General features: G+C 44.9%; 1 protein-coding gene across 1 annotated transcript in view; it reads right to left on the reverse strand.

Annotated features, from left to right (window-relative positions):
• Positions 1-27472, reverse strand: part of CA10 (carbonic anhydrase X) — a 567105-nt gene extending 539633 nt beyond the window's left edge. The window contains exon 1 of the mRNA XM_015411124.1: positions 27412-27472. Within this exon, the coding sequence (XP_015266610.1) occupies positions 27412-27472 (61 nt within the window). The remainder of the gene's footprint in view (positions 1-27411) is intronic.
• Between the last annotated feature and the right edge of the window lie 454 nt (positions 27473-27926).

Genomic DNA, 27926 nt, shown 5'->3' on the forward strand with positions numbered 1-27926 from the left:
AATGGTACAATGCCATAGAGTCCACCCTTCAAAGCAGCCATGTTCTCCAGGGGAGCTGATCTCTGTCAGCTCTGTTAAAGTGGGAGATCCCCAGGCCCCACCTGGAGGCTGGCAGCCCTAGGAAGGACAGAAAACAAAAGTCAAGCACCAGGAAGTGTGTCATAGTGACAAACAAGCCAAGGTTCAGAGCCTTGGTGGAATCCTCTCTACCACCAAGAGATATTGCCTCACTGTCCTGCTACTCCTCCCTGTATGCGTGCTGAGAGAGATACGGCACCCTTGCTGTCTGTATGTGTTCTCCAACAGCTGGTCCTTCCAAAATCATTTTAAAATGGAAGCTCTAAGGGAGCCCATGACCCAGTAGATCAGTCTTCACCACCCACTTGCACAAAGACCACTGGATCCGATTACAGAATGCAGACACTTCTTGTGAAATACTCTTTTAACACACATAAATAGGTGTAGATTATAATCGATAGAGGGGGGGGCTAATATGATCAGCTTCCATACTTTAAAATCCTGTATATTTTTCAAAAAAGAAAGCAGTTAAACAAACTAATGGTCAGTCTGTCCGGATGCTCCCATAAATAAATACATTTTGCTTTTATATACTTACTGACGATATTTCTATACTGCTTTCCCTCACTGTTCAAAGCATCTTACAATAAAACAAGTAAGTTGAAGCTAATCAGAAAATGTGATGTATTAAAACCAATTAACACAATTAAACACCATTAGAATCAAATAGGGGAAAGGTCCTTACAAGAAACCTTACATAGGGCTGCCTGACTTCAGCTGACAACCCATCATGTAAGGACATGGGCCACCACAGACAACGTTCTTGCTTCTGGCGATCAAAGATCTCACCTCCTTTTAAGAAAGGGTAAAAGACAGCAAATATTGTTGTAAGGATCTTAAGATCCTTCCCGGCTTGTATGACAAGAGACGGTCCTTTATATGGTATTTAATTTGTTAGACATGCAGCAAAATGAGGTGGTAATGAGACTGCAGAGTACTGAGGCAATAAAATAGGCTGTTCCTCCAGGTTACTAATTCTTTGAAAAATGGGAAACAAACACAGCGTGCAAAGGGCTAGGCTAGAACATTTGAGACCTATATGCTAATCATCTATTGGTACAGAACTTGCATTCACAGAAGCGTGAAAAACATAGCTTCTCCCCACCAACAATCTGAAGTGGTACAGCCCAGTCCGCCACCTTATTCTGCTGCATTAAGGACCCCGGGCCGAACTTGACACCATTTTAGAGAAGAATTTGGCCATCTTAAAATGTCGCACACCTTTTCAAATGCAGGGAAACGAGATTGTCTGGTCTTCCAACATTTTTAAATGGCCAAATCCATTTGAGAAATGGCATCGGTATCCATGAGTTCAACCCATGGATGCCATAATGTCTAGTCTGGCCCTCAGTTCATATGACACAAGAGCACTGTTAGAACCCAAGTTTCTTATTTATAACACTTCTTCTGTTATCGTCTGTTACCTAAATGTCTCTGCAGTTCTACAAAAAGGACAGGGATCAACTGCAATGACCAAAAACAGGGGCACAGAATTCTGCCATGTCAATTGCCGACTTTTCACAAGCACTTTAATATTCACATTTAGCCGATTCCCACCAGAGAGGCATCCTCTTCATTGCGGACTGCAAGTTACTGCGGTGTGATCTTTATTTTTAAAATTCTGATTATATTTTTATTTTACATATTCTGCTTTAAGCACTCTGAGCCTATACATATTTTAAAATTAACAAAAAAGGGGGAGTAAAGTTGTTATAAACAAAATAACCACCAGCAGTTTGAAGGCCAGCTGCAAGTATATCATAAGCAAGGAGGAAGTTAGTGACCTCACTTGAAGCTTCCCTCGTGCATCTTGATAAAATTATCTAAATCAATATAGCCCTAGAGTGGTATTTCATAACAACTGGCAATCACCCCCTGGGAAGACTTCTCACCTTTTCAGGTCGCAATCAATGACTTACTGCAGCACTGTAATAACTGTCCTCTTTCTTGCACTCATTTGGAAAAGGTGCTAATGCCACACATCAGTTCTTTGCCTATACCGCAAAAGAATTGTGCTGAAAAGCCAAGTATTCCTAGAATGCACCATTAAATCCCTAGATGAGCCTGTAATTGGAGGCCACTATGCTTGCAGTTTCATTTTGTCAGGCAACAATCAACCCCAGATGTCCTATAAGGCAAGCTCCTTAGGCTATTTGCACTTGTTAATTAGAGGTGCTACAACTGAAGAAACCAGTGAGCCAAGTACCAACCCAGTTTAGTTTTCCAGGGCACAAATACCTACAGGAAATGCTTATTTGTTCCAGCAGTTTAGGACACTGGAACAGATTAGAAAACTATTGCATTGTTGCATTTAAGAAGAATCTTAGCTGTTATAATGTCAGAGTTTAAACATGTGATTTACAGAACACATTTTACAGCTCATGCTACACTTTGGCATGCTTTCAAATGTACTGAACTCTTAATAACTTTAGAAAACCATGGAATTCCAGGTTGGCATCAGCTAAACAAGAAAGAAAACTTAACTTACAAATGTTCAGTACATTAACTTTCTTACACACATGAAGAGTAATTGTAAATTGAATGGGTTTGATCCGATGGTTTGATTCAATAGTAGACTTCTTCCAATGAAAAAAAAATTACCACAGAAGGAGGCTTCCATCAACGGAAGAATTTTTTAGATTCTGGCCACTGGGTTTGAAGGGAAGGTATGGAAGGAACATAAGAACATAAAGAAGCCATGTTGGATCAGGCCAATGGCCCATCCAGTCCAACACTCTGTGTCGCAGAGTAGCCCAAACCCAGGTGCCATCAGGAGGTCCACCAGTGGGGTCAGAACTCCAGAAGCCCCCCCCCCACTGTCCTCCCCCAAGCACCAAGAATACAGAGCATCACTGGCTGCCCCAGACACTGTGTTCCATCTATACCTTGTGGCTTATAGTGACTGACGGACCTTTGCTACTGACCTTTGGTAGAAGGGGCCAGGGTTTTTTTCTTGTTTCTTTTCCTTATTTTGCCTTCTTTGTTTACACTGTTGGGACATCCTATTGTACTATATTTGGTCTGTAATTACAGCATGTGGGAGGACTGCATGTTTTTTTGGTAGGGTGGCTGGAGGGTTGCTGTTTGCTTCCATAGACTTTAAGAAAAAAATATGTAAGTGAGAGACAGTGGTTGGGATCAAATCCTGTTATGTCAACATGCTTGGTGCCCCTCCTCATTCCCAATTATCCTCCCAGGCAGTCATGAGGGCTGCTGGGTAAAAGAAGAATAGGGATTTTACTCTCACTGCCACAGGGTATTCTCACACTCACAAGAAAATTACTAACATCCTTCATCTTGTTACCATCCTGCAAGAGCTGATGCATATGCTAAGTGTAGGGTTGCCAAGTCCTTACCTTATGAAGAGCGGGGGAGTCCAGCGCTGGTCCAGGAGTCCATGTGCGCATGCAAAGCACGCGCGCACCGCAATGACATCACCTGGAAGTGGCGCAATCACGTCAGCACGTTGGGGGTGGGCCACAATCATCCAAGGGAAAACCATAGAGTTTTCCCTCAGATTATTGTGGCCCCACCCCCAACATGCCCAATGTGATTGTGTCACTTCTGTGTGACATGCTGACACTGGGCATGTCGCGTGCTTTGGGGGTGGGGTTCCCCCCGGGGCCCAATCCGCTGGCGGCGGGTAACAGGCCTCTTGGGCGGGGGTTTCCCCGCCCCCCGGGGGGACTTGGCAAGCCTAGCGAAGTACCATCTTGTTGCTGGACAGGTTCCTGGATCTCAGTGGAGGTCTTGGGGAGGGGCCTACAGAACTCCATCCTTCTTCAGCCTGCTCTTGGTAACAGCAATGTTGCCCTGCAGCTCCTCACAGGCTATCCCAGTTTTGCCATAAAAGCTACTTTTTATTCCCTTCGCTGCAATTTTTTCCCCCTTCAGGTACACTTAGTCAAATTAGCTGTGTATGTTAAGGAGAAGACTCCTTTCTACTGTGTCAGTTTTGCATGGATCTGATGCAAAGGAGGTACATTTTGCATGGAGGAAAACATAACACATGCAATATTTAATACATGTGTACCCCATCCCTTTCCTGAAAGTTAATTTAGTTCGCATAATAACCATCTAACATAAACTACGACAGTGGTTGTTTCTGGACCCAGGACTGAAAAAAGATGTAACCATACCAGAAAAAGTCACGTGACATCTGTTATGTCACAGGAATTTGGCACAGTTATGACCTCAGCAGAACTAAGGCAGTGACCACAAGCAACAGACCAAAAGATTTAGGGATAGAAAGCACAAGCCAAACAACAGGAAGTGAACCACAATGAGGAACAAGCCAAGGGTCAGAGCCATGGAGGAATCCTCTCTCCTACTGAATGACCTCACCTCCCTGTCCTGCAGCACTTTTCAGCATACATATATTCTGGGCTGTTTGCAAACCCTTGATGGAATCAATCAAATTGCACGGTAACCTGCAGTATACGAAGCAATTTAAAGCGGTGTCCACACGGCATTCACGTGAATATGTGTACTAACCACAGAATGAACAGAAGCTGCTGTCATGAGCTGGACCAGGCATTAACAACTGCCCTACTGCAAACCACTGCAAACCACAAGCCTCCCTCCAAGCAATCTGGACTAGCATCAGAATTCAGGAACTCCCCTCCCTTCAATAATCCATACTTAATTTCTATATTACGCCTGCCTGGATGGCTTTCTAACACCAGCCTATTATGCAGTCATGCCAGGACAAGCTAAAAAGTGCTTGAGTGAGTGGAATCCGTGAATCTGTTGAATTATGGAAATGTGATACCAATGTTGCTTAGCTATCTCTAGGTTTGGTCTGTTTAAGCAGGAGGAAGGGAAGGGGAGACTCCGTGGATGACTCCATCCTGTATTTTAATCCTATCATGACAAAGGTGATTGAAAACCACTGAGAGAACATGACCACAAAAGCTCCCAAGCAAGGGGCTTAAATGAAGCTGGAAAGCAGCTGAGATCACATATTGTTTATTTAATAATGATATTTTGTAGGAATCCAACAATCTCTCATTGATTTTCTGTTATTTTATAATATGGGGGCACCCTTCCTTGCCACAGGAAATATTTTGCACAGTTCTAATTAGCAACGTACTTTATGCTGACGTTTAGCTAACACCTTAGCTATATTATGCCAATTAAGTCTGAACTGATGTCCAATATATTTCATTGGGAGGGAATGAATCCAGATTTTCTTTTTGTACAACATCATAAGCACCACATGCATTTCACTCTAACATTTTATTAATACATTTTATTCCATCTTTCCTCCAAGAAGCTGAAGGAGGCATACATGGTTCTCTCCTCCTCTATTGCATTCTAACAACCAAGGTAGGCTAGGCTGAGAATGACTGGCCCACTAACTAGCTCATTCATGGCTTAATGAGGATTTGAATCTGAGTCTCTCCAGGCCTAGTGTGATACTCTAACTGTGAAACAATGTATATAATCACTTATTTATCCTGGGCAAAAGCCAATAACCATTTCCAGTGTAAGGCAGTGACTAAGAGCTAATTTATATAACTACATGGTAGTTGCATAGTCTGATAGTGAAGGTAAAGGTTTCCCTTGCTCAAAAGCCAGACGAATCTGACTCTAGGGGGCGGTGCTCATCTCCATTTCCAAGCTGAAGAGCCAGCGCTGTCCAGAGACATTTCCGTAGTCATGTGGCCAGCGTGACTAAATGCTGAGGTGCACGGAACGCTGTTACCTTCCCACCGAAGCGGTACCTATTTATCTACTTACAATTTCTTGCTTTCAAACTGCTAGGGTGGCAGGAGCTGGGGCCAGAGATGGGAGCTCACTCTGTCACGCGGCACTAGGGTCTCGAACTGCCGAAGTATAGACCTTCCAGTATGCAGCTCAGCATCTTAACCTCTGAGCAATTTTTTCAGGAATCTAGTTATGGCAGTACAGAAGATCTATCACAAATCAGCCACCAGGTTTTGCTGCTTATTAACCAACACTTACCTCAATTTTAACACAGATTTTCATAAAACAAACACAGTCAATATAAGCCAAAAGTGCAGCAAGCTTTCAGAAGCTGCAGCCATTTAGAATGCAGTCATGTACTGATGTGAAAAGCAATTCATGTTTCATTTTTGTGTTTTTCATAAATGTCTCATTCAACATACTAAGTTTAATGAAGTAGGTCCAATATTTGCACTCTCCAACTAAGCAAGAGAAAAGCTAGGTTTTCATTTTTCTTCATAATGAAATTTGAGGGCTTCACCACAATCACATAAACTGCATATTCATTCTTTCCCCAAATTTGTTGCAAATCCCAGCTCCGGAGTGACTATATCAAAGGGAACATATATTATTTGTACCAGGTATCCAGAATACCTTTTCTGTGTCCTGAGTACCCAACAGTGACTTTAAAATGGGACTCTACGGACCTCAACTGGGTATACGCAAATGATTAATCAACTTTTGTATCACCCAGATATCTTTTCATGTGAACATCACAGGGTGTTCACCCTGCCAGACAAGATATCTGATCTTCTCATCCCACTCCCAGCAATGGCTGCATTATTTTCTCATTTCTTTCATCTGTCCCAGCCCCACCTGAATCCTTAGCAATGAAAACCACTTTTATGAAAGCAAATGGCAGGCAAAAAATTAACAGTTAAGTCATTATTAAGCTAGAGAATGATCTTAAGAGGTTTCACTTACGAAAGTAAGCATTTATTCCAAATCAGGCTATGGGAGTATGCTTGGAAAACAGTCCATATTTGTAATGGGGGAAGGTCAAGTTACAAACATTTAAAAAACTGTTCACATCGATATATCCATACAAACCAAATATTTTTAGATAAAATTAATCAATTAAAAGCCCAAAAAGAATTAAGGAAGCCAGACCAGATTATTTTTCTATGTAAAATATCTATTTTTATTCTGCCTTTCTTCGAAGGAGTTCAGGGCCATGTACATGGTCCTTACTAGGAATGGACACATACTGAATTATGAATCGAAGTTCGTGGTTTGCGAATCTTGGTTTGTGCAATTGGTTTGCTTACAAACCAACCTGATTTTTGCAGAGGTTTATGGGGTTTGTGGGAGCTGTTCGTGGGCCAGACATGTTAGTGCAGATAAAGCAATTGTAAAGGCAATGGGGGGCTGGACTTCTTCTGCCCTTCTGCAGCCCTGAAAACACCAATCCTAGCCCTCCAAAGCTTGATAGGCAGCTCTGGCTGCCAGCAGAAGGGATATATATACCTAGCTCAGTCAGCTGCTTGCACTTTGCAGCAGGCAGCACTTAGGCAGAGAAGAACTGTTGGAGAGAGGGAAAGAACTGAAAGCGAACAAACTGTGTGGGGCTTCAGAGCTCTGAGGCACCTGTTCCTCTTACCTTCACATTCTGTTGTCACAACAACCCTGTAAAGTAGGTCAGGCTGACAGAGTGTCTGGTCATCCAATAAGCTTCATGGTTCCCACCAGAATCCAAGTCTCCAAGATCCTGGTCTGACACTCTTGCCAAAAAAGGCAACACCTAACTATGAAAATGTTAGTGTGCCAGCAAACAATATATGGGGGAGGCAGAAGGGTTGTACTTGGCCATATACTTGCAGTAAGCCAAGCCTCAGCAGCACCAGCATCCCAGGGACTCAACTTGGCTGGGAGTTGTGCAGGTCTGTAAACTGATGATATAGCCTATGTTTGCTGCTTTTGCCCACCAATGTTCCCTCTAAGCTGAGTTAGTGTGAGCTAGCTCACAGTTTTTTAGCCTCTGGCTCATGCATTTTTGTCTTGGCTCAGGAAGGACGGCTCCAGAGCAAACTAATTTATGCAGTAGCCAAACTGCTTGCTCACAACTTTAATGCCAGTAGCTCACAAAGTAGAATTTTTGCTCACAAGACTCCACAGCTTAGAGGGAACCTTGTTGCCCACACTGATGGTCCCAACAATGCTGCCAGCATCTCTGTTGCTTGGTTGGTTTTCTAGTCTTAAGTACAAAGTAAAATGGTCTGGTGTGCTACTGTCAGCACATGCACTGGGAGCTGACTTTGTTCAAAATAGACACTTCTTGGATATTGTTAGAAAATTACTCGGCTGGATAGCTGAAGTAAAAAAAAAAACACAACACACACACAAGGCATTTTTATACTCCTTGCTGCCCAGAAGGCTTTTGACACGGTTGAGTGGCCCTTCTTTTAAAATTTCTGGATAAACGTGGCTTTGGAAATAATATTAAGAGTTGGATACATTGCAATCTTCTATAAAGATCTGTTTTCATGCAGAGGATGGAAGTATGTCAAAGATGTCCCAAACTCTTTTTTTGTCCTTGTATTGAAGTTGTAGCCATTATCCATAAAAGGGGGGGGGGGGGGGAGAGAAAGACAGGCCCAAAGAGAAAGAACAATCTTAGTTTGCAAGTGAGTGGGTTATACTGCTTTGACTCTCGTCGCTCCAGTGTTAAAAAAGTGCTATGTTTTATAGAAACATATCTAGGTTATAAATTAAATTAAATCCGAAATCTGAGTGTTCATTCACAAATGTGGGAAAACATTTCAAGGTTTTGTGTCACTGCAGGGAAAAAAGATGTAAAGTTTTGGGGGAGAATACGCCTGGCAAATAGAATCGATATCCCTGTGTAAATGTCAAACAGAGAAGCAAGGGAGATAAAACATGCATTGGTTGGCATGCATTACAACATTTATATGGTTTTTAAATATATATATATATATATTTACTTCGTTTGTAATCTGCCTTTCTCACTGACACTCAAGGAGGATTACGATAGCATAAGACATCCAATAAGCAATGCAACAGTACTAGGATAGCAGAATGCACACAAAACAAAAAAAAGACATGGCATACCACAAACAACACAAAAAATGGATAACGTGTAGAAGTCAATAATTTTTAATATCTGCAGGACCATCTCTCCCAGTATGCACCCCAAAGAGCCTTGCACTCTTCCAACCAGCACTGCCTAGTGATCCCCGGCCTGAAAGACGTCCGCCTTGTCTTCAGCCCTGACTCCGACCTGGTAGAAAATGCTCCCAGTTGAGATCAGGGCCCTGTAAAGTGGAGCTGTTCCACCAGGCCCCTCCCCCCACTATCTGAAATGGAAACTAAGGGTCTCTTGTTTGTGGTAGGCATAACTCATTAGAAAATACTACTACACGTTGGAAAATGGGCCGCCAACCCCAGAATGATGATGGAAGTTGCAGTGCCAAAACTGAAGGGAATTAGCCAGGTTACCTTCACGACGGGCAACATGTAATAAGAGAGCTTTTAAGCACCAGTCATGTGTCTCTAATGCTCAGATCCCCAATCTGCCACAGAAGGCTGCTGGGTGACACACTCTCACCCAGACCTACCTCACAGGGTTGTTGTAAGGATAAAATGGAGGACAGGAGGACAGTGCAGCTTTGGTTCCCTACTGGTGAGAAAGACTAGGTATGGCATTTGTTATAAATCTAATTTTTAATGACATTAAAAAGATTTTGTGATTTCTTACATAGCAAAGTAGTCTTTACAAAGAGCTACCACCAACACAGTGATAACAACCCAGTGTCGGAACTGGGAGTTCTATTTCTAAAATAGATTAACGTTACATTACCATGCATGTGAAGGATAGAAGAGGAGAGAAGCATCCTTTTACTACTACTGCAAAGAAAATACGGGCCAACGCTGTTCTTAGGGGTACTAGTTAATATTGATCTTACTGAGTATGCTGTGATTTAATTAACTGTTCATAACTTCGGTTTTATGGTTTTATAATATTTTAGACTGTACTCTATTTTATACAATTATCTATGTTTTATAGTATTTTTTCTCTGTTTTTTGTTTGTAATGGCCTATGGCTAAATACAATAAAACCCCTTTCTTTCTTTCTCTCCTTTTACTACTATGTTAGATCATGGGGAAATACTACCTCCCCTTCAGTTCATAATATTAATAGGGGTTAGCTACTATACTCCTATTACGTACATTCAGTTGCCGAACAGGATAGGGATCAGGAGTTAAAAGACTTGAAAATAAATGAGGCGTACAGAAAAATTAGGTGGAGGGAAAGATGAATCAGAAAAGAGTGGAAGAGAAATGAATGAAAAGAGAAGGAAGGGTTGTTTTATCTTGCTGCAACATGTGGAAAGCAGTAGTTCAATAAAATAAAAAATTCAGTTGCAACCAATGCTCCCTCTAAGCTGTGGAGTCTTGTGAGCAAAAATTCTACTTTGTTATCTGCTGGCATTAAAGTTGTGAGTGAGCGATTCAGCTGCTGCATAAATTAGTTTGCTCTGGAGACATCCTTCCTGCAAAGACAAAAATGTGTGAGCCGGAGCCTAAAAAACTATGAGCTAGCTCACACGAACTCAGCTTAGAGGGAATACTGGTTGCAACTAGCTTGAGAAATTTTTTTAAAGTATTATATCAATGATACCTAATTCATGTGAGATCAAAAAAATGTAATCAAGCCATTCCAGATTCATGTGGCAGATGCACAGCACCTGATGATATCCCCATGTGACAGAAGTATGAAAAAAAATCAAAAATTTTGGAAAGGACCTTTGACTCTCAAAAGCTTATACCCTGAAAATCTTAGTGGTCTCTTAAGGTGCTGCTGGACTTGAATCCAGTAGCTCAAACTCTTTCAATTACAACTTCAGTTGCAATACTTTTACTTATCCTTGAGGATGTTTTTGGATTATACGGAGGGACCAATATTTGAAAAACGAGGGAGGCTGGATCCCAGAGTAAAACACGTTGCTTACCTGTAACTGATGATCTTTGAGTGGTCATCTGTGCATTCACACCTCTGGGATATAGTGCGCCTGCGCTGACCTCGATTGGTTCCTCTTGAAAGCTAAAGGGATTTTCACACCCACTCCCCAGTCATGCGCCGGCCCCACTGTGCATGACCAAGGGAGGGGCACGACAATCCCGCCAGTTCCTTCTGACCACTGCCATCAGTCTCAGAGAAATAAAAAAGGAGAGGACCGAAAGCAGAGGGGAAGGAGGGTGTGCGGTGTGAATGCACAGATGACCACTCGAAGATCATCAGTTACAGGTAAGCAACCTAATTATCTTCTTCGTGGTCTCTGTGCATCACACCTTTGGGAGATTAGCAAGCAAAACAGGCCTACCTGGAGGAGGGAGATGAAGGTCCTAGACTTGCGCCACCAGCAACACTGCCCATCCCACCATGGAATGTTGATGAAGACACACATCTAGGGCGTAATGCTTCACGAACATGTGGGGGGTAGCCCAGGTTGCTGCTCGACAGATGTCAATGAGCGACGACCCTCTCAGGAAGGCTGTGGATGTGGCTACTGCCCGGGTGGAATGCGCTCGGAGCAGGCCCAGAAGTGGTCGCTCGGCCAGTAAGTAGTACAGTTTGATGGTTTCCACAATCTACTTGGATAGACATTGTGAGGAAAGCTTCTTCCCCTGCACAGGTCTACTATAGGAGACAAACAAAGCCGGTGACTGACGGAATGACCTTGTCCTATCGAGCATTCCTCGTCGCTCATAGGGGATGGGGAAAACGTCGGAAGAGCAATATCAGAAGAGCAATGTCCGCTCGCAAATGGAACTCGGAAACAACCTTGGGCAGGAAAGAGACATCCGGGGCCAAGGTGACACCATCATGGTGAAAGACCAAATACGGAGGCGAGTGAGGCCCTTCAGAAACTGCTTCGTTTGCGGGTGAGAAAAAATGGAATAGCCACCCACCGCAGGATGATAGGCGGAAATGGTGGCTAAGCAGACCCTTAAAGAAGAACAACTAAGACCCAAGTCCAGGCAGGTCAACAAGAATCCAAAAACTACCCTCAAGTCCATAGGGGGCAGTGGTAAACACAACGACTCGAGGTACAACTGGAATTTCTTCCACTTCCCTTCATAGGAAGCGCATGTAGCTGGCTTCCGACAGTTCAACAGAACAAGGTGTATCCCATTTCTGAGCTGTGCTAAGGGTTTCTCCATGCCATGGGTTTGAGGTGTGTTACATCGTGGTGAAGCACTTGGTCCTCCTGAGCCAGGAGGAGATATGGTGCCGGGGGGAGATGTATCTATGTTCCTCGGGACATGTGGAGCAGAGTCGGGAACCAGTGCTGACGTGGCCACCATGGTGCCACGAGGATGCATTGAGGTTGTTCCATCATGATCTTGCTCAACACTCTAATTAGTAGAAGAATTGGTGGGAACAGGTACATGTGCCTGCGCGACCATGGGAACAAGAGGCCATCACCCATAGACAGCGGGTCCTGTCCCGCCCTGGTACAGAACAGATGACACTTTGTGTTCTGACGCGTCGCAAACGCATCGATTTCTGAGTGACCCCATCTGTGGAAGCCTGCTTGGAGGTAAACCCAGTTGAGCTCCCACTCATGGAGGGATGCACCTCCTCTGCTCAGAAAGTCCACATACACATTGAGCAATCCTGGCAGGTGAGCAGCAATGATGAACACGCCCCAAGATTGACACTCAGTCCAAATCTCCCAGGCCAGTCGACAGAGCCCCCTGGACACTGCCCCGCCTTGCTTGTTCAGGTAACACAGTGCGGTTGTGTTGTCTGTCAGGTTTGCCACCATACGGTGAGCCACGAGGTGGTGAAAAGACCTTAGGGCATATTGGATGGCGGGTAGTTCCAGGAAGTTGATGTGTTTGTGGGCCACATGCGGTTCCCATTTGGTACCCACACACACACCTGGGAGGTGAGCCCACCATCCCCACAGGGATGCATCCGTGGTTAGGGTCATCAGGGCTGGGTGCAAGAAATGGGGCTCTCTGAATAAGGTTGTCTGGAGATTCCCACCACTGCAGGGAATTCAGAACTTGCACAGGTAGCACGAACCATTGAGATTGGGACTGCCACTGTGGATGGAAACGTTTGAGGAACCACAGCTGAAGTGGTCTCATCTGTAGTCTGGCGAAGACAAGAACCACTGTGGTGGCGGCCATTAGGCCCAAGAACTGTTGAATCTGCCTCGCTGATGCATCTCCCTGTGCTTTTATCAGGTTGATGAGAGCGATAATGTCTTCCGCCCTTTTGGGAGGGAGAAAGGCTCAGCAGACAGTCGAATCCAAAATTGCTCCAATAAACTGGACTCTCAGGGAAGGAAGGAGCATTGACTTTTTCAGGTTCACCATCAGGTCCAGCGCATCTAAGGTGACCAGCGTTAAATCGATATGGTTGAGCAGAGTCTTTCTGGTGCTTGCTACCAGCAACCAATCATCTATGTGCAGAAAGATCCATACACTCTGGAGATGGAGGTATGCCGCGATGACAATCATCATTTTTGTAAAGACTCTGGGTGCTGTTGAGAGTCCAAAAGGAAGGGCCTTCTACTGAAAATGGCCTTCCGCAACTGCAAAATGCAAAAACTTCCTGTGTGATGGGTGGATAGCTATATGAAAATATGCGTCCTGCAAGTCCAAGGTTACCATCCAGACACCCTCGCTGAGATGGGGGAGAATGTTTTGTAATGTTGTCATTTGGAATTTCCGATAGGAGATAAACCAGTTGAGTCCCCTGAGGTCCATAATAGGACAGAGTCCTCCGTCTTTTGGGGAGACCGTAAAATAATGGGAGTAGAACCCGTGTTGACGCTGTGCTGTCAGGACTGGTTCAATAGTGTCTTTTTGAAGAAGGTTCTGGATTTCTTCCAGGAGCGTACTGGATGGTGGAGTAATTATGAAGTTGGGGGCCTCAGGTACCTGCATAAATTCTATGAGGTTCCCTTTTTTGATGACGGACAGTACCCACCAGTCTGATGTTATTCGCTGCCAAGCAGCCAAGTAGGGAGACAGGCGGGTTGGGGTGGGACGACAGGAGTCAAAGGCTCTGCTTGGAAGCTTTCGGAGTCTTAGCTTTAGGCTGAGAGACAGATGAGTTTTGGTTTGTGCCCATAAGGGCGGGAAGCATTGCCACTTTGGGGACGACTTAAGAGCTTCCGGGGACAACTTAAGAGAGGATCTGCAAGACCATGGCTTGTTCCAGGATTTCGCTTTGGATAGTTCCACGACGTTTTTATACTTTTGTCTAGGTCTTGCAGGACCATATCAGTCGTGGCACTGAAAAGGCCCTCACCTTCAAATGGAAGGTCCTCAATGAGAGTCCTGGTGTCCTGTGGTAGGGCAGTAGAACACAACGAGGCGTGACGTCGGAGGGTAACTACTGAAGTCAGCGTTTTGGTGGCCGCATCCAATGTGTGCTTAGCTGCACTGAGCTGATGCTTAGCCAAAAGCATTCCCTCCTTCTGAATCCTGCAAGCCTGACGGTTAGCATCCTCAGGGAGGACTGCATTCAGACATCTGCTCCCAAAGAGCAAACTGATATCTCCCCATACATGCGGTATAATTTGAGGTCTTGATGTCAAGAGCTCTCGCAGAATAAAATTTCCTTCCAAACGAATCAAGTTTCCTTCCTTCTTTCTCAGAGGGGGTGGAATGACTGCGTCTGCCCTTGGAGGAAGAAGTGATTACAACAGAATTATGTTGATCTACATATGATCTACCCTCTGTCTCAAGACGGGTGTAGATGCCGAGTGAAACCATGGGACTTTGGCTTCCTGAAGGAGGACTGAAGTCATCGGTAAGGCAATCGGTGTAGAAGTGTCCATCTGAATGATATCAAACACGGAGTCTGTCATAGCAGGCGGGGGCTGTACCGTAGACAGTGTGAGCATGTTAGCTATCCGCTTGATGAAATCTCCATAGGATTTCAAGTCTTCCGAAGGGGAGATTGGAAGATCATCACCCACTTGTTGAGGCAGCGAGGATTCCACCAGAGGATTGGGGTTTTCATCCCCTGATTGGGAGGAGGCGTCTGAAGAGGTGGAGTGCTCAGACGACTCGGAAAATGACACAGGTAGCATCAGTATTGATGGAATCGGGTTCAATGGCTCTTTAAACCTTGGAACTGTTGGGTGCAACGGCTTGGGAGGTTTGCCCGTCCGTCTTGACAGGTGGGGCCTCGCGAACTCCGGCATCGATGGAGGATCTCAATACTGGGAGATGCGTGAAGAGGTGGACTGATGGTCCCACTCCACTGGTTGGAGTGGGAACCATAGCATCCTGCCTGTAAATAGATAGGCCCCATACATGTATTGTCACTGCAATTGGTCCCAGGAGGCGGTGGTGGCGGATGGATCAGAGCCGATGGTCGGTCTCGATCATCAGGACGGTGCTGTGAAGGCCGGACAAATGCATCGGCTCTGTGGTCTGAGTGCAGACTTTTGACACTGGAAGACCGGGACATCTGTGTCAAGTCCATATCGTATTCAGAGTCTATGAGCTGGACAGGACGCAGTGAAGGTGACCAAGGTACACCTTGTGGCTTCTGTCAGCACTGAGAGTCAAGTGAGGCAGCCCCCGAAAGATTCGATTCCGTGGCCCTCTGAGGGGTCAGCAGAGATTGCAAAGGGGGAGTTTTCTTATGCTTTTTAAGCTTGACTGGCCAACCGTCCTTGCCTTCCCTGCATTTTTTGGAGGGAGTATTGGCTAAGGATTAAGATGTCTGGGCCGAGCTTTTCAGCATCGGGCGGTTGACATCTATGTGAGTCGATATCGGGGACAGCGCAGCCATCGATCCCGAGGTGGCAGTCGACATTGACGCATGCCTTGAAGTGTCCTGTGACAACATCGGTGAAAGCGCTAACTCCAATAGCGCAATGTGAAGTCTAGCAGCTCTGTTCTTCCTAGTCTGCTTTGAAAACTTCACACGATGAGCACAAGAGTTCACTTGGTGTGATTCCCTGAGGCACAAAATACAAAGCAAGTGTCTGTCTGGGGGGGCAATCTTGCTGCCGCACTTAAGGCACCATATAAAGACACCCCACCTCTTGGACATTGGCCAGGAGAGGGCAGCAATACACGACAGAGTCCAAAAAGAAATAAATCCATAGAAACAAACTCTTTTAACTTAGCAAAAATAAACAAGAAGAAAACGATGAAACTTCGAAGAAAAAATGAGGAATAGGCCTAAAAGCCCAAATTTTTTACTGACCAAAGCAGAGAAGATCCTACTAGTGCGACAGTCAGAAGAGAACTGGCGGGATTGTCGTGCCCCTCCCTTGTTCATGCACAGTGGGGCTGGCACATGACTGGGGAGCTGGCATGAAAATCCCTTTCGCTTTCAGGAGGAAGTGATCAAGGTCGGCGCAGGCACACTATATCCCAGAGGTGTGATGCACAGAGACCACGAAGAAGATTTTCCACTTATGCATAGGGTTCTGTCCACAAAGCAAGAGTTTCTCACCACACCTCCCCCCCCCCCCCCCCCCCCCCCCTGGAACAGCATCAGCATCAGGGGAGAGTTGGAGGTCTGCTTTGGGAGGGGAGATTGGTGAATATCACCACCCCTCAGGCCTGTGTAAATCATCTCTGGGATCCAATACATGAAGTTGATACTGAAAGTAATAACTACTGTACTGACTCACTGAATAATATTTGGAGACAGTAGGGAAAACTAGCATTAGTATTCAAAAATTTTATGATAGAATAATTTTATAGAATATCAGAATAGGCGCTTTAACCCAAATGTATCTAGGGAGATTTTTCTACATTAAGCATATTCTGTTCTGTGGATATTGCAATGTCAGTTCTTTTACTATAACTCAGAACTACAGAAAAACAATCAATACAATAAATTACAGGAGGACAAGTTGAGATAGTGCAATACAGCGAACTTTTGAATTTAGGATTATTAATAGTTTTACGGTTAAAGCTAGCATTATAAGATGATCTCTTGTATAGATTTTTTTTATTAAGAGTGCTTTAGAAAACTGTAATTTTAAAAAATGATCTCCCATCCTATCATTTTTCTAATTATTTATCTGTGCCACCACACCTCTAGGTAACCACACAGTATTGCCAGTACTCGAGTCTTAGTTTCTGTCAGCAAAAGAGTGATGGTACAGGCCCCTTTCTAGGGATTGTTTTGGCCTTTGAGGGAGGACACATCTAAGTCAGGCTCAGCAGCAGCCACTGAACAACCTGATACCATGCATGACTCAACCAGGCACAGCTGTTTCCTACTGTTCAACAACAACTACACCATGAAAGCCAGTGTTGTGTAGTGGTTAGCATTTCAGACTAAGATTTTGGAGACCCAGGATGGAAAAATAGGCAAAAATACTTAGATATTTAGAGCTTCACTGGAGGAGGCATTTCTTTCTGTGTAAAAAAGCTTTTTTTCTAAAGGGAAGGGTTCACAGGAGGAAACTACAAAATAACAAATGCTACATTTCTACAGAGCTACAGACCGACCGACCACACAGTCTCACATCAACAACTGTAATGGAGATTCTCCTTCTTCTTGACCCCTAGAAGGAAATCACCTGAACACATGAACCAATGACTGCTAGTAAACAGACTTAGATTTCCCAGGCTATCTTCCCATTGGCTTTGAGCCAAGACTCCCTCCCAGGTCAGTCTAAACAATAGCACACAAGGTAAAACAGATTAACCCTATAATGACTGAATTAGACCTTGCAACACACACACACATTTCCAACATGAATCCGCACTCTGCTGTGAAAACTCCTCAATGACCTTGGTCCAGTTACACATCCTTAGCCTAACCTACCTCATAGGGTTGAGAGTAAAATGGAGGAAAACAGAATGATGTAAACTACTTTGGTACCCCACTGTGGAGAAATGTAGGGTATAAATAAAGTAAATAATTAATAAATACAGCTGAAGAAAGGAGGCAGATAAAAGGCGGGTTGGCTGGTGGATGAGGGAAAGAAAGCAGAGAAATGTGAGGATATGGGGATTACCAGGAGAAGGGAAAGATGAAATAGTGTGGAGAAGGGCACAGAGGGGAAATATAAGCTCTACTCCCCCTCCAAAAAAACTTTGCAGGTTTCCCACTACTCAACATGGCCTGTCCTGGCAGTTGGCATTGCACAACTAGGCTGCAGTTTTCCTGGATAGAGGCTGCCAGGGGAGGAAAGAAAGGAAGGAAAACTGAAGAATGGGGGACAGATAAAGGAAGGTTATCTGGTGGGTGGGAAGGACAAAAGTAGAGAAAAGGGGGAGAGAAAAAGGGTTCCAACAAAGGAAAAGAGGAAATAGGGAGGGAGAAATGAGATGTCCTCCACAAGTTCTTGTAGGTTCCCTACTTGTATATACTTATTTTCAAGAGTCTTTTGGGGCCAGAGCACACTAGAGCAACACTCTGGCAGCCCAGGAGCCCGCACAAAGGGTGGTGGCGGCAAGCCTTGCCCCCAGCTCCCCCCTGGCGAAAGCACTGTGGCTCAGGGGAGGCCGGAGAGACCCACCGCCGGCTCCCCCGGGCCTACACAGGAGAGCCCCGCTACCGGCTTTCCCGGGCCCGCGCAGAAGCGCTGCGGCTCGGGGGAGGCAGGAGAGCCCCGCCACCGGCTCCCCTGGGCCCACACAGAAGCGCTGTGGCTCAGGGGACGCCGGAGAGTCTCACCGCCAGGTTCCCTGGGCCCGCGCAGAAGTGCTGCTGCTTGGGGGACGCCTGGAGAGCCCTGCCGCCGGCTTCCTGGCCCCTGCCAAAGCAGTAAGGGATCCGCGGGGGTGGGGGTGGCGGGGGCTTGATGGAGTGGTGGTGGTGGGAGAGCCTCCCTCCATCTCTTTGCCATCTTTCCCTCCTTTCCTTTTCCCTTCTCTTCCTTCATTCTTTCCTCTCTTTTCCTCCTTCTTCCCTTCTCTTTCTCTTTCTTTCTTTCCCGCCTTCTTCTTTTTTCCTCGTTTCCCTCATTCCCTCCTTCTTCCCTTCTCTCTCTTTTCCCTCCTTCTTTCCTTCTCTTTCTTTCCCTCTTTCCTTCTCTCTTTTTATCCCCTTTCCTTCCTTCTTTTCTTCCTTCTTTCCTTCTCTTTCTTTCCATCTTTCCTTCCTTCTTTCCTTCTCTCTACTCTCTCTCTTTCCTTCTTCTTTCCTCCTTCTGTGGCCCCTTCTCTCTTTGCTCCCCACCCCCGCAGGCCAGCTGGGGAAGTGGAGGGGAGGGTTTTGAAGATGCCTCCCTCCTTTTTGCTTCCCCTTCTGACATAACTTCCAGTGATGTCAGGGGGCGAGGCATATGCTAATCGCCTAGTAGCTCATTAGCATACCATATGCTAATGAGCTCCTGCAGCTCTTTTTCTAAGAAAAGACCCCTGCTTATTTTATGTTTGCAAGAAAATATTTTAAACGATATGTTAATTTAGAAGGCATCCCATTAAACAGAGCTTCTTCCTGAAATGTTAAAGACTTACTTTCAGAGTTATGCATACCCTCGCTCCTTGACATTTTGCAGCTGGTTCTGCCTCTCCTGGAAGTCATTTGATGGTTGGCTCCACCTCCTCCGGCAACCATTTTGTGTCAACAAACCACACCAGTGCCCATGAGTTGTGATCCTCATGTGAGTTGCCCAGCCCCACTTGCTGGGTCATGAGTCCCTATAGAACCACCTCTTTCTATCTTTTTTTGCTGATTTTGGAAGGACCCGCAGCTAGAGTGTCACACATTTTCTCTTTTCATACATGTTGAAAGCAACTGCCCAATGGCAAAGGCCACTCAGTGATGAAAAGAGTTCTTCTGCCACTAAGCATTGCCTCATCTTCTCTTCTCCACACCCAGCCACCCCACCAGTCAGTTCTGCCAAGCTCCACCCATGTTTTTGCAATAAATAGCTTCCCCTCCCTGTGAAAGTCCCCCCCCTTCTTTCTCTTTCCTTACCTGGCCCAGCCACTACCTATCCCCACCATTCAGGTAGGTTTACAGTGCACTGTATACCACATACTGCCCTCCCACCCCCAGAAAAAGCTAAGGGCCAGCTGATCTTTTGAAGGGGGGTTCTGCATCACAAGCACATTGGTGAGGAGCACTGGATAACCAATGGGGTGCCTGGACAGGGAGAAACAAAACAAGGACAAGAGAAAGCTTTGGCAGGGAAGGGATTTCTCTGGACCTGCTTGTGCTGGCTTATTTCTCACTATGGTATAGTTACTTGACTTTGGACTTCAGCATCTTATCTCCAAGTCCTTAAGTCTGCTTGCTTAGGGTCCAGCCCTTGACACATAACTGGGTCTATACTGACACCTGTGGGTTAAAAAGTGGGTCCTGGGTCCAGAAATGTAATAGAATTTAGTTGAATAAAGAACCTTTGCCCTCAAGAAAACAACAAGCCTCTTTTACAGCTCTAAGAGCAGCGTTTCTAAAATAACTCTGTCTTTATGGTCTGCTGTAATTTAATTAACAGTAAGATACCAAGACAAAACTCAAAAACAGTTACAGGCAACAGATTTTAATCTGACAGTCTTGTGAGACACCAACTGAGATAGCCTTTTGCCTTAGGTTTAGTTTGCTGATAAAAATAATACCATTTGTACAGCATAATTATGCTTTCCTTCTCTGACATATTCCCACCAGCTCTTTCCGCAATTAAAGGGCATGTTCCACAAAAGCTCTCCAGACACTGATCTACCTGGGCAGCCAGGCACCAAGTTGATTTGTTTGTTTCCAAACTATAATTAACACCCAAACAAACTTAGAGGAATTAGGATTTCACCAGATCACAATCCTGATCTAACTTAACCCAACTGGGAAACCAACTATAAAACACTCCTAAATTGCAGTAAAACTATCTTGTTTTAAGTAGATTATGCATCCCCTGCTCCAATCCCAGCCTTACTGAAATCGACATCAGATATATGTAAATGTAGTAATGATTTTATATGGTTTTAATTTGTTTTATCTGTTGGCTTATGCCTATTTGTGAGCAGCTCTGAGCCTGCGCTGCGGGGAGGGAGGGCTATAAATTGAATTTATAAATAAATAAATATATGTTTACTTGTGTACAAATAACCTCAAAGACTCACTAGCCTGGGCACTGCTCACTTGCTAAAGGTGATCCAGGGGGAACTAGGCTTAGGTTCCTGACAGATGTGGAACTTATGTCTGAGAAATGTGACAAGGATGGGAGTACCAGATACTTTTGGCAAAATGTTGTACCAATTACACTATGTTATCAGTAGTTTTAGAAGTGCTAACAACAGAATGAAAAAACAAAGCCAATAAAATGATTTGCCAGGGCTCTATCTATTCACTAGTACATATACGATTTATTCTGCAATAAATATTTTTCCTGGAAATACTTTGAGAATTTTTTCTTTCAACACTTGAGTGTTTTTTAAAACATGTAAAATGAGAGCTTTTTCAACGCTTGGAAAAGAGCAAAGCCTACGTATGTGTGGTGTGTACCACTTTCAGTCTTACATTCCTGGCAGCCACCACAAATCCAAAATTGATATGGAGTTTCCACTTCCAGCACTGCATCGCATCTTAGCCTTGTTTCCTCTGTGCCTGAATTACTGCTGCCATGAGGAACACCATGTGCCAGGTTTCGAGGGACAGAAAGTCTTCTTTTCAGATATCTGCAGTGTGTTGGGCTATATATATACCAAAACCTGAGCTGTGTGCTGCACAAGTCCCTTCATAATCTAACAAAGTGAGCAACTAAGTCAGTGCTGCCCAGACATATACGGTCCACCCCATACTGCAGTGGCATGTAAAACTAACAGCAGCTTCAGATCTAATGGGTGTTTCATATTGCTGCTCTACTATTATGGCCAAAGGAAAACTCAGACCTGGAGAGATGCACCGGCTTCAGTTCCACATATGAATTGACTGGCTGAAACCAGACAAAGGTATTTATATAGCCACTGCCCTTCCCTGTTGCGGAGACCATCTGGAAATCACTGCAGCCTCTGGCACCATATAAAGACTCCCGAAAGCTGCTGGAGATTACGCCAGCTGGTCACAGCCAACTCCAAATGTTCAATTGTTCTGCAGAAAGTGCGGCATTTCTCCAACTGCTCGCCACCCGCCCCAGCACTAGGGGGTACTCCATTATCATTTGGCAGAGGAAGGCTTGTGAATGGTTTAGCAAGTTGACATTTTGAGAACTCCACGATTTAAAGAGGTAAATGGAACAAGACATCTGGGTCAGTGGAACGATGAATACGCGAACGTCAAAACATCTGCAGGGGGTTATTGTACGTTGCCTTGAACACCTCCTTGGCAGACACATTTATTTTAGAAGGGGAAAAAAATTTCAAAACTATTTGGACACCTCCAAAAATTATTTCAAAAATCGATATTCTGACTTCACCCTGAAATGGCTCGAGGCATTTCACAAAGCAATAACCAGTGTTAACCATAACAGCACTTTTAAAAATTAAAATATTCCCAATAATATTAACATACCATTTAAGCCACCCTAAAAAGAAAGACACATCCCCAACACCACACACTCCAGTTCTCCAGCCACTTATCCAAACCCTTCACTGAAAAGCCACAACAAATAGCACTACTTTCACCTCTTCCAAAAGGTCAGGAATGAAAGTTTGGAGTGGTGATCAGAGCATTGAGCTAGGAGCAAGGAAACCCAGGTCTGAATCCTCACTCTGCCCTAGAAGTCTGTGGGGTGACCTTGGGCCAATCGCTCTCTCTTAGCCTAGCCTACCTCACAGGGATGATGTTGTGAGGATAAAATAGAGGAAGGGTAACAATGCTGTAATCCATTTTGCATCCCACTTCAGAGAAAAGTGGGGTACAAGTATCTAAATCAAATATAAATAAATAAATCAGAAGCCCTTCTTACGTCCATTGGTAGGGACATTCCACAACACTGAAACAGCAAGCAAAGGGGCAGGACTTCAGCCTAGAGGAGGATCATATCCTCTCAGGGACGGGAGGAGGAAGACTGGTTAATGTCTGAAAAGACTAGTTCACATCAGAAATGGAAGTGCTGTGCCTCAAGCCATCTTGGAAAACACAGTCTCCTATCCCTAATCCCGGACATGAGCATCTTGGCTGTATTACATCTACTCAGCATACTCCACCTATGGCCAGAAGCATTTATTCCGAGAGAGAGAGCTCTGGGAAGCCACCAAGCTCTCTCCACAAAGCTCACAGAGAATTTCTTTGGTGCCAGAGAAAGGGTATTCTGGACCTACACAGTCACAAGATGTCTGAAGATACGTGACCAGGCTTAAACAACACATGGGACAGAATAATCTGGACACATTTCATTCCTGGCGTACCTAAATATAGATTTAAAAAAACAACAACAGGAAAAGCTATCAAGAGGAAATTAAGTATGCTTACAATTCCACAAAACCATGGAATTTAAGTGTATCTTTACATGATACTCAACGTCCCGTAGATAGCCTTCCAACCATCATACAGCTTTCTGTGGGCTGCACCCACTGCATTGTTGCTCATTGGAACAGTAAATTCTGTAGCAAGTTTAATAAACAGGAGCTACAAACAACCAGAACGAGATCCCAAGACGAGCGACAAAACGACTCCTTCTCTTTGCTATCGTCAGACTGCTTATCGCCAATGTTTGAGAGACTCAAATGTTTTCTATTGCACCTGGCTGCCTCGTTTTTAACATTATGAAAACATTACTCAAGGCTTGTGCAAAAGAAATGACTGTGCAAAGAAATGTGTCAGCCATTATGTGATCAGGAGCATCCCACCTACAGCTGCGAATGTTGCTGCTAATTAATCTGTCGTGGCATTACACGGAAAAAAGGATTTGGGCCAGAACACGGCATAATCCATACGCCTTTTACACAGTGTCACGATTATCTGAAGGTCTCAGATTGCTGCAGCCGGATGGGATGTCATATTAATATCATTTTTTTAAAAAAAAAGACAACACTTCTCCTGGCACCACACCATTCAGTTAATGCCATGTTGCAACACTGTTCAAAGACCCAAGCTCTGTCGGAATTTGACTCCCTGAGCAGCCAAGGTTAGGGAAAAACCACTCACGTTCCTTCATTGTAAGGCCTTTATTGTGGCCATACTCATTCCTTCACATATTTGTTGCTGTTCTCTGGAGCAGTTCTGAAAATTCCACCCTTCTCTTACAAATTACAGCTACAAACTGCAAAAAGTGTTGTTTTGTATTACAAGAAAGCCTCCAAGCACTGCAATTGTATTTGAAGCTGGGAAGAGACACTCCCACAATGTATTTGGCTCCTTCGTCTCAAAACTGTCTACTACGATAAAACTGAGCCAACACTTCAGTGAGTAAGCCCCTGACTCTGAGTGAATTACCTACGTGAGTGAATGAGTGAACAAATGAATGTGTTAAGTGGCCACGGATTGGCAACATGACCGTGCAATTACTCAATCCCCCTCAGCATACGGAGCACCCTTAACATCCCTTCAGAGCTTAAGTGACCTACCACAGTTCTTCAGGCACCATCAATTTCCTCCAGGGCCAACATTCAACTCAAAATGCAGGGAGAACAATTAAAACAGGGGGAAACCCCTGGAATTATACAAGATCCCTAATTTTGATTATGCCATGAAAACAAGTTTGCACCAAGGCCAGAAGCTTTGTTCAATGAAAGCTCTCCTTATGAAATGACTACAATGGTGTACAAAAATACACTCCAAAACCCCTTTTGCTTTCCCTTAAATATGCTCTGAATATGATATAATCTTATATTACGGTCCCAAGAAACGTTGTCAGAGAACTTAAGACTACTACACTGAGCAGGTAGCCATGATGTCATTTCAGCTGGATCTTCTCCTTACCCATTAGCATGGCTGTGCACTTCCTGAGATCAAGAGCAAAAAACCCCTTCCACAGTACTGTTTCAGATCCCCTGAATCCACATGCAAGTAGCCAGCACAGTCATTCATCTGCAGCTTACTAATGCACTAAGGGAAGGAAAAATATTGGTTTTGTTTCAATTTATTTCAGTGTTTCCGTAGACAAATTTATTTACCCTTCATTTTTACCTGTTGTTGAAGACTTTTGGGGGGGGGGAAATTATTTCCCTCCTCCCAAACATTATTCAGGTTGAGTGTGTGCTTGATACAGAACAAATGAAGGTTCAGAAATAAAAGATTTCATTGAGCATCCACCTTGAACAATTCACAGCGGGTTGATTTTATGTTTTCTAGCCATTCATTATCTAATCAAAACAGTAAAAGCTCCTAGCAAATGCTCTTCTGGTATACGCTATAGGGCTAGGACACTCTAGAGAACCAGTCCAATGCTCTCTATTAGCAACAATTATTAAAGATTCCTAAGCGAGAGGGGGAAAGATTCCTGAAAAATAAAGGGCTGGAAGTTAAACATCTGCAAAATACTTGGATATTTTAGAATCCTAGCATAATTCAGATTAGGAATCCACATATTATTTTATTCAAGAAGACAAACAGTTATCAGAGAATGTTTTCATACGCTGAAAAACATGATGAATGGACACAGCCCCCCCCCCATATAATATAAGATTCATTCCCTCTCAAAATATCACTGAGCTATTTAAACTACTGGAAGGGACTCTACTGCCCTTGTTTTCTTATCCTCTGTACTTCCTCCACTGCCACTCAACTGTATGAAGGCTTCTGGTACCCAAAGGACAATTCCTCTGTTTCAAAAGAGCAGTCAGTTGCCCCCTGGGGTTGAAAGCTTCAGAATAAGATTACACAGGCTGTGATGTAACCTGCTGAAGCCCTGCAGACGGACCCCATGGGTGGAGGCGGTGCCAGTCACACAGGGCACAGGAGACAGTTATTCTGCCAGACACACAGGCATGCTCCTGTCTGTACAAGATTCTTGAGGCCACCAAAAAAAGTCTGAAACCTTCTGCACCATCACATGCCAACAGACAAGAATTCTGGCTAATGTTGATGCCCACTGTTCAGAAGAGGGCAGTTCCTAATAAGTTACAGGTAAAAAGCGTGCATGGGAGACAGTGCTCGATGGCTAAAGAGAATTCTTATCTTGTCCTTCTCTAGACCTGTTCTTGTCAATATGCTCTGGGGAAGGGGTTGCTGGGTGCCCCTTCCCCCGCATCAGAAGAGGCACCATTATCTATACCAACAGCAGTAGAGAAAGGGGTAGAAAAATCCCTTCCTTCAGTAGTTCAGGTAAACAGGGCGCCACTTCCCTTTCGTGTGGCTGCCAAGGAAGCATAGAAGGGGAAAGGCTGAGGGTTTGGCAAGATAAGGGGGAAACCTTCACCCCTGTGAGGTCAGGTGTGAGAGAAAGCAAATATGTCGCTTTTCCCTTAGGTGAGAGATTGCAGGGGAACATGGAACTGGTGGACTCCACTGAGGCCCTTTCTGATAGTCAAATGACCAGAAGGGAAAGGAAAAAAAAGCTGTAAAAACCAGCTAAGGGTGGAATCTCCCCCCCCCTTAAAGGAAGACTGCTGAGGTTCTTATATAATGGTTTCAAACTGATACATCTGTCAACACTGCAGGGTCGGGCACTGAGGCAACAGATTAGCATGAAGGACAGCCTCAGATGATACCTCTCCAGGGATTAGAGGTGCCAAGGCACGGAAAAACACACGTAACTGACTAAATAAAGAAAACAACTAACAGATGATTTCAGAGAGTTGGTCATCTCTGGACGCAGAGGGCAACTGGCTCCTAATTGAGAAGAACAGATCAAGTTCCAGCCAACCTCAAGACAGACACAGGTCCAGGTTCTGATGGTTCTCCCCCTACAGGCCTTGCCCCCCTAGGGCTTCCCAAGGGCGAGCATGTCTCCACAGGTACCCCCCCCTCCAGTTTCAAAACGGAAGGCCTGAGCATCCACCTGTAGAAACAGGGAGTAGCAGGATCACCTCCAAGGGCTTAATCTGAAGTGCCCCAAACTCCGTTCATTCCCCTCCCCTCCCCTGCTCCTCTCTGGCTGCAACATAATTATTCCAGCATGAATGACGTGACACATTAACAGAGCAGCAGCGGCTTTTGAAGTAGAAGAGTGTGTTTTCCCCGGAGAATAAATTGTTGTAATCCTTAATGGCAGACACCAGGCCATGCCTAGTCATTAATTGGACAAGGTCCTTTTGACAACTGGAATTACCTGCTGTGTGCACAAACGAGGAGAGAGAAACCTCAGTGCCAGTACCCAACATGCAGGCGCAACGCCCCTGGAGTAAACTGCCAGGGAGAAGAAAATACATAAATGCACGGATCCGAAGCCACTGCTTTGGAGATGGCTGAAGCGTCCTCCAAAACACAACGCCCCACCTCTCAAAGCAAAAAGTTTAAGAAGTTTAAAAGCCACACATTTGTGCAAGATGAATTAAACAGAGCAACTCATTTAATGCAACCCGTGGTGGGTCCCAGGAAACAAGAGACCGCATTAGGCAAAAAGCACCGCATTTCACTCTTCCAACCAAGGAACACTATAAATTAAACAAAAGGGGCCAATCCTCCCCGGGCTGCTGAATGAATTCACCCACTTTAAAACTAAGGCAAGGCAAACCCAGTGGTTTTCTTAAATACATACTGCTAGCACTTATGGGACAATAGGGTATTGGGGATGGGGGACAAGCGACAATACCGATATTTTCCCTCTCCTTTGCGTTGTTCTGGCTGCGTACCTGAAATGCAGACGATGAAATTGGCTTGCAGAAGAAAAAGCACCTCCCAAACAATTTCCATCCTCCGATTCTCATGCCAAGTGCATCCCTCGGCGAAAAAAAACAACAAAGATCAATATCGCAATTCCCGAAAACCTCCTTTCGGACTTGCAGCCTGTATTCCCCAGATGTGCTGACACATGTCCGAGCTCTCTCTCCACACCGCTCACACGAGATCCCTTCTGTGCCTTCGCCCTCCAGCCAAGACCAAGGAGCCAACCGCCGGCACCGGCTTCTTCCTCCAGGAGAGCGAGACAAATCCGCCAGATCTCCCAACAAGACATAGACGACCAAGCCCCAACCGATTCCCCTGCTCCGGAAACTCTCGATTCCAGGGGACCTGAACCGCAAGTTGTCCCCAAACTCTGCACGCCTCACCGGGGCATCGCCACACCGATCACCATCCCGGCGTCTCTTCTTCTTCTCCTCCCGCTGGCTACAAAATGAGCGCAAAGAGATTCAGATTACACATTGCA

The sequence above is a fragment of the Gekko japonicus genome, unplaced genomic scaffold (assembly GCF_001447785.1).
Source record: "Gekko japonicus isolate JY-2015 unplaced genomic scaffold, Gekko_japonicus_V1.1 scaffold764, whole genome shotgun sequence".
Taxonomy (NCBI): Eukaryota; Metazoa; Chordata; class Lepidosauria; order Squamata; family Gekkonidae; genus Gekko; species Gekko japonicus.